This window comes from Rhamphochromis sp. 'chilingali' (assembly GCF_963969265.1).
Source record: "Rhamphochromis sp. 'chilingali' genome assembly, chromosome: 15".
Classification (NCBI taxonomy): domain Eukaryota; kingdom Metazoa; phylum Chordata; class Actinopteri; order Cichliformes; family Cichlidae; genus Rhamphochromis; species Rhamphochromis sp. 'chilingali'.
Window position 1 is genome coordinate 12,304,276 of NC_137942.1, and position 8,054 is coordinate 12,312,329.

The 8,054-nt window shown below is 43.4% G+C and overlaps 1 protein-coding gene across 1 annotated transcript; it reads right to left on the minus strand.

The window, feature by feature from the left end:
* Positions 1 to 2,573: 2,573 nt before the first annotated feature.
* On the minus strand, positions 2,574 to 3,539 carry LOC308411374 (G-protein coupled receptor 183-like; the record flags this gene model as incomplete). Its single annotated transcript, XM_080905255.1, has 1 exon — positions 2,574 to 3,539. One exon carries the CDS (start codon positions 3,537 to 3,539, stop codon positions 2,574 to 2,576), a length of 966 nt encoding a protein of 321 aa, XP_080761381.1.
* Positions 3,540 to 8,054: the final 4,515 nt, after the last annotated feature.

An 8,054-nucleotide genomic window follows, 5' to 3' on the forward strand; every position in this document is an offset into this window, starting at 1 on the left:
AAGATTGCCCTGCGAGCCCTCCTCCGGGATCCGGTTCGGCTCTTAATCTCCCGAACGGCCAACTCGATCTCCCATGTGATTGCTCCAATAGTGCAAGTTGCAGGAAGGATGGGCTCAGGATCCTGTTTCTCCTTGTGCGTCGAAAACTGCCGGGACAGAGCGTCCAGCTTCACATTCCGGGACCCTGGCATGTATGTAATTGAGAAGTTAAAGCGGATGAAGGAAAGAGCCCATCTGGCTTGCAGTGCGTTGAGTCATTTTGCTCCATGTAAGTAAGCCAGGTTCTTATGGTCTGTCTAAACGATAAATGGCTGAGCCATGCCCTCCAACCAGTGCCTCCACTCCTCCAAGGCCAGTTTGATTGCAAAGAACTTCCAGTCTCCCACATCATAGTTGGGCACTGTAGGAGAGAGATGGCGAGAGAAAAAGGCACAGGGCCATAGCTTACCATCTCGTTGCTGGGAGAGGGTGGCGCCGACTCCAGAATCCCAGGCATCCACCTCCACGATAAACTGGAGGTGCAAGTCGGGTTGTGCCAGGATGGGTGCAGGAGCAGTTCCATTGCGCAGTCATTCAGCCTGTGGGGTGCATAATGCCCGAACTCGATCTTTACGAAACACTTTGGCCAGGTCGCGATAGACCGATGGCAATAGAGAAAGATCTAGGGGTTGGGAGACTGGTGGCAATTTGAATGCGGAAGCGGGGGGAGTGGCAGATTTAAGACAGTTCATGTGGCACTCCCCCCACCCAGACGTGCACGTCTTCTTCCAATTAATATGAGGGTTATGTTGTTGCAACCAGTGGTGACCTAAAACAAACGGTGTTTGAGGAGCTTGAAATACAAATAAAACTGATGTTTTCTGAATGGTTTCCGGATTCAATTCAATTCAATTTTATTTATATAGCGCCAAATCACAACATAAGTTGCCTCAAGGCGCTTCATAGATACAGAGAAAAACCCAACAATCATATGACCCCCTATGAGCAAGCACTTTGGCAACAGTGGGAAGGAAAAACTCCCTTTTAACAGGAAGAAACCTCCGGCAGAACCAGGCTCAGGGAGGGGCGGCCATCTGCTGCGACCGGTTGGGGTGAGAGAAGGAAGACAGGATAAAAGACATGCTGTGGAAGAGAGACAGAGGTTAATAACAGATATGATTCAATGCAGAGAGGTCTGTTAATACATAGTGAGTGAGAAAGGTGACTGGAAAGGAAAAACTCAATGCATCATGGGAATCCCCCGGCAGCCTATGTCTAGTGCAACATAACTAATAAAGTGAGGATGACCGTACCTGGAATTGGCTGGGCGGTGCTATGAATTCGGGGGTAGGCTGGGCCAGGAAGGATGCAATTGACCCATCCTTCAAAACCAGGGACATTTTTTAGCCACATTTGGTGCAGCCTTTAAATTGGGCCAGCCGTCGTTGCCTGGCTGTGATGTAATCGGCCTTCGGTGGCTGCGGCCTAGGAATTGGGACTTACCTAATGTTAACAATGCACCCAAAGAGGTGGGCAATACCCGCATTGTCAAATCGTCCTTAAATTCAACACAAAGATTATTTAACAAGGTACCTCGCAGCACATTCTCTCCCCAGTGAGTTTCTTTGGCCTGGATCTGGAAGTCAATGGAGTAGTTGGCAATGGTCTGCCGCCCCTGCTTCAAGTTCAGCAGGCAATGAGCCGCCGCTTTGGCGCTCGACCCCTTGTCAAACACACTCTTAAACTTTAACAGAAAAGCAGGATAGGTTATTTCGGGGTCGGCTCGGAGAACCACCTGAGCCCACTGCAGTGTGCAGTCGCACAACAAGTGAACAAAAACTGCAAGTTTTGCGCCATCATCTTCAAACAAACTCCTTTGTTGACAAAAATTCAACAAAATTTGCATTAAAACCCAGCACACTTTGATAGCTCACCAGTGAAGGGCTCAGGGGCAGGTAGGCAAAGACTCATAAAATCATATGTAGTGTTTTTTCCCTGTAGTGGTGCAGCTGAGTTTTTGGTGTGTGGCAAACACTAACCCTTGTTAAAAACTCACTGTTTGACTTATTCATTCATTATTATGTTGGAGAGGTATGTGGGGAATGTATACACCCCGTCCTGCACCATGCACCTTGAGAAAGACATCACACATGAAACAGATAGATGCTCCTTTTGCTATCAGTATGATGCTGATTGGGATTCTGAGCCTAAATGTCCTCACAACCTCACCACAGTCACTGGTCCACACATTCACTGGAAGGATAAAGTTTATTGATGTACTTTGTCCTCACGGTGGCGCCAAAACACAATCAAATAGTTCACATGTTCCTCGTAGAAATTCATCACATTATGAAAACATGAAATTAAAATGCTTATAATTTTAACATTGTCTACTTGTTGATTAATTATTGATTCAATCTTTGATACAGATTTCTTTCACTAATTATGAAAAAAATGCATTCAAGTAAAACGTAAACTGTGAAAAAACAAACAAACAAAGCAGGACTTTACACTCAGGATTTGACTCTCACAGTTGCAGACAATTATTTTTCATAGATTTTAATATGTGTGTTATATTTTTATATTTTGTGAATCTAAGCAGGTGGGTTTTGCTCCTGTGGATTCTGGTTCTTCTCTGGGTTGAAACAGGAAGTAATCTTTTTAATGCAGGCGTCAGAGAGGAAAGGCACCTTCTCTAGACGAGACAAGTAGACAAGGGGCTGGATTGTGCTGCTGATGTTCAGAAAGGCAAAACCCGCGGGCTGCACGTAGCAGCGAAACACATGAGGGGAGTAGTAGTCCTCAAATGGAAACAGAGCAACAAGTGGCAGGTAGTTGAACACGATGATACACAGGATAGAGAGCACCATCTTGAAGGCCTTCTTTTTCATGGGGTGCATTGCATCTTTCCCTGCACCGGTGGACTTCTTCAGTGCCCACAGGATGCTTGCGTTACACACCATCATCCAAGTAAATGTTGCCACTACCTCACCGGTGAACAGCTTTTCAAAGTTGGGGAGTCCTCCCACCATCTTGGCTGCTGAGTAGGCAAAGGTGAGGCAGAGCACCAGCACTGAGAGGCCTAACCTGTACTTGAAGTGTTTAAGTTGCCCAAAAGCGATTGGAAAGAGTACAGCTACAAAGCGATCCAAGCAGATGCAGGAGAGGAACAACGGACCGCTGGTGTCTTTCACGCCAAAGGAGAACTTAAGGGCAGACCACACCTCTTTGAGCTGCCAGAGGTAGAGATTAAGAAAGCTCAGGGGGGTCATTGCACCAAAGTAGGCATCCATGAAGGCCAAGCAGCCCAAGAATATGTCTGAAGTGGAGGGCTCTTTGCGATTGTGGATGAGAATAGCAATGACGAGTAAGTTGGCCGGGATACCCACAATTACATTGATGCACTGCATGGCCAGGTCAAAGAGAATGGCCTCTATCAGGTTTTCGCACCCATCAAACACACTGAAGGATGTTGCCGTGCTGTTTATGAATGCTGTGGTATTGAGAGGCAGCTGGGTCAGGATGGATGTTGAGCTGAGTGATGAATCATTTGTGTCCATGTTTGTGCTACCACAAGAATCAGCAGTCTGATGGGAGAGGAGCGAGAAGGATTATTGAGCTACTTCTGACCAGTCGTAGAAAACAGCAGCTGATACCACTGAAGCCATGCAATTAAAGTGTTTCAATTTCTTTTAAATTAGTGAAGCCACAGCCTGTCTGTTAATTAGAATCCCTGCTGAGATTTATCTTACAAGTAGAGATAAAGTAGCTCCAGAGACAGTAAAAACATGTCACAAACACCGTCAGAGCCTCTCCTCAGGCTGTTATCATGTTATTGTGTCTGTGCGGACTCTCCTCTGGGAAACGTGACTCCCCCTAGGAACATGTAACTCACTTAAGAGAGTCATTCTAAAAGCACCACCCTTTCACAGAAGGATAAAAAGGGCAGTGATTGCCAAATTAAAATGGAAAAGGTCATATTCTGTTCAAGATTAATGTAAGTAATGTCAGTGGGAATTTGGTCATTTCTGGGAGCTTTTAAAAGCCCATTTCTGACATTTAGCTCATCTTTAAGCTAATTTCAAAAAAGAAGGATGATAACTTGGAAAATGAATTTTATCAAAGGTGGACTGATGGAATAAAAACATTCATAAGCCACAAGCTTAGGTTCTCCGTCTTTGGGTCCTAAAAGAAGATTTTTGATTTTTCTTCTGCAGCTTTTATTGATAAATATCAGGTTTTGTTCTGGGCTTCGGGAATGTTTGCAGCAGCTCGTAGTCAGCTTGATTTGAACAATGTGAAAGTGCAAGAGTTTTTAAATGGAGTACACCTGAGCTACCTCCAGTAATGAACTATTAAAGCCAGAGGCTGTGACTGTTTCTTGCCATCAAGGGAACTGTTCTGCTATAATACAGATCTTTCTTGAGCTCTGTTCCTTAGTGGGCGATGTTTCTGAGGTGCTTCTGCTGCAGGCCACAAACACTCCGGTGGGACTAATCACGGGAGGAGTAATCTTTGGCAAAGATGCTCGTCCCTGGAAATGTCACATCTAATCAATTGTATATTTCTTTGGGCAATCACTGGAAAATGAAGTCTATATTACAGAATTTACAAAGAACACATTTCTGAGGGTTTAATCAGGTGTGGATCACAGCACTGTACTGATGTTGATTTGCATTTTTAAAATTCTGATGAGGTGATTTTTGCTGATTATTGTATTGCACTGCATCCAATAATGCATGAAAGCAAAGGCTATTAAATATTTGATTTTGAAATTTGGAACACTTCTGTCATGTTTTATGAAAACTCATATTGTAATTACCCACCAAAAATCACATGTTTTTTTAAATTTAATTTCAGATTTGTTCTTTGCAGCATTCTTGTCACTGTAGATATGTTCATATGTTTGTTTTTAAATAGAAAACACCTTTTACAGCTAAAGCACGCAGAGATGCTACCATTTTTTATTAAATAAAGTCACTCCATGCATAACGAAGATGAAGATGAAGATGTGCGCAATGTCAAGCGAGGAAAAAATAAACAGACCTCTTTCCATTTGTCACTTTGATAATTTCTTGGAACAGAGTTAACCTCTAATCCCTCAAATCTGAATTATTAATCTGTTACTTTAATATATGGTTTGGCATCTGTGCTCTTATCAAGGACACATACTGAGTGAAACAGTTTGATTAGAAACAAACTTCTTGAAATAAAACCCAAGTACAAAATCATTTTAAAGCATCTCAATGTTCTACTCACCTGTTTGAATGATTTCTCTAAGCTGAGCAGTAAGTGTGACGCTGAGCGTGTTACAGGTGTTCATTTATAAGTTCTCTGAAGTGTCGTGTATTTGACGCCAACCAGGGGAGGTTCTGTCTGACATCATGAGGGGCTGACTCTTCAGTAGAGAGACTGTTGTGACGAAGAGTTTCTGTATTGTGCTGATATTTTTACACAAGCAAGAAATCTCTGAACTGTGCCAGAGGTTATAGATAAGCTTGCCAGTGTCAATTTTCTTTGACAGGGAGCATCACGGGACCAGTCTGATGATGCTCTCTGTTCACTGGGAGCGATGAATGCTGTCCTCAATCACTGAACACAAGTGCAGGAAAACATCAGCAGTCGAGAGCAGATCTAAATTGTGTTTGCTGGGTTTTAGTGCATCAGTGTCTCACTCATGTAGCTGAAGAAAACAGCTAGTTTAGATTCCCAATGGAGTGCTCATCAGTTACAAGTGAAGTTGAAAAGAAGCTGTGGCAGGTGCATAAAGCCTGTGTGTGTGAGAGTTATGAATCAGGACGTACTGGGATCGATTGTTTCACAGAGCGGTTAATTTTGAGGCTCTGCTAAGTAGAACCCAATGTTCTGTTTCCATGTGAAGACAAGAAGGAAAACCCACAATGATCCAGAAGTGAGGGAGACAGAGAGAGAAAAAAGGGGGTGGGATTTATTTGCATTACTTCTTTTTTGTCTAGGGGGGCAGCAGAGGATCATTGTACCTGTTTGACAAGCACAGCAGGTTCCCACAAGTAGAACCTGACGCTTATGGTAAATGGCCTGTATTTGTATCCGGTCGTTAAGTCTGACGTCACTAGCCGTCCATATATCCATATACCATATATGTCCATATATCAAACGATCACTATGGCATTACTGAGAGTTGAAAAACTGTCTTTCATCTTTAATAAAATGATCAGCGTTCTGCTCTACCAGGTGTAACAATTGAGTTTAACATCCAGGCATCCATGAAAACGGAATTTATGACATTTAACGGAGTTAGAAGTTAGCAGGAAGTTAGCTCGCTAGCTTCTATCTAAATACAATATAGCATGTCCTGACTGCAGGGTTTTGGAAACAAATTAAAACGTACAGCTCTGCTATCACTTCCAGCATAAATGAAGACAGAAAACTAAACAGCAGTGACGTTTGTAGGGTTACTGAAGTTGGGCTAGCTGGTATATAATGATGTGCTACGTGACCGCTAGCGACACAGCTATGTTAGCATAATATAAACAAGCTAACTTTTTTTCCACTCGATAAAAGTTAACGTGAGTGTTCTCGGTGGTCAGGAACAAATGTAATCGCATGGCAGGATGCTGTAAAAGGTCCAAACTTCAGCCAGGAGAACAACTGAGATAATCCATCCACAATACGAGGTTAGTCATTCATATACTGCTGCATGGGCTGGGCTGTAGTTACATCCTAAGGTTTTAAAAACTGAGCTTAAATAAATGATTAGTGGTAATAAAAGCCGAGGGAGGTCAACAGGGATCACTGACTGTTTTAGGAGCTTTTTGAGATCAAATAGAAGAAAATACATAACATTAAACATGTTAACAACACAAAAGCCATATTAAACGCAGACTACTTTAGAACCGGAAGTAGGATTCGTCGCGTCATCACTGAACAACCGGATTCTTGTGGTTCTGCACTGTGTCCTGCACATTCTTCCTGCTTTCTCTGCATCTTTCAAATTAAAACACTAAGCCTGTGCATCTCCAACCAAACCATTGGTGCACCAGCATAAGGACAAGTGCAAAAGAAACAGAAGAGTAACAAATGGAGCTTAAGCTTAAAAAATTACATATACAGTAGGGAATGTGTTTATGCAGAACCAAACAAATCCACAATAAAATCCAATGCAGGACAAATTTATACCAACTTAATAGGATTTAATAAAGAATAATCTATTCATGTCAAAAGCCTGTAATACAAATCATAATCTTGGCTGCTTCAGTGGGTCATATAATTGTAGTAAAGTTGAGTCACATCTTATAAAAACACAAGCTGTGAGGAAATCACAGTGCTATATAGATCTATTCCTACAGTGACTTGGGAACTGGTCTGGGGCTCTGGGGGGGGGGGGGGGGGGGAAGCAAGGTAATCCACTCACACCCTTCTCTTCAGCACAATGGACTAGAGAGACATGACTTTATTTGGAACACATGAAAGACGTTGTGTATTTTCATATTATGAGAGAGATTAAGGTGAACAGAAACTGGGTTAACCAGTGCTGCGATTTCAAACAACCTGATGAATGTTGATTTGAGTTTCTTAGATTCAGTATGAAGAGGTACGTAGTGTGTGGACAACTGTACCTTCTGACCGATGGTGTATTCTGGAGCGGGAGTTTTATGCCAGTCGGCATGTTTGTTGCATTCTTTGGTGCGTAACAGTGCCACCTGAGTGGCCCTCCAAAGCTGGCGACACATGCAGAGGTGAAACTGGACCAAAGGAACAAAGTACTCACCTTCCACGGCCAAGAACGGGGGGGCTGATACCCTAGGGAGTACGCCCTGTAGCCGAAGACTTCAAGCTGTTGTGGGTATACTCCACCCCGGGCAATTGCTCGCTCCAGATGGTTTGGTTGGAGGCGACGATGCAGCGAAGCACGGTCTTCAGCTCCTGACTGGCGTGCTCCGTTTGTCCGTTGCTCTGTGGTAACCAGAAGAGAGACTAACCTTTTCTTCTAGAGGTGAGCAGAGTTCCTTTCATACCTGAGAGGTTAATTGAGGTCCATGATCCCATACTATATCCTCCGGGATGCCATGGAGGGCGAACACGTGGTTAGTGAG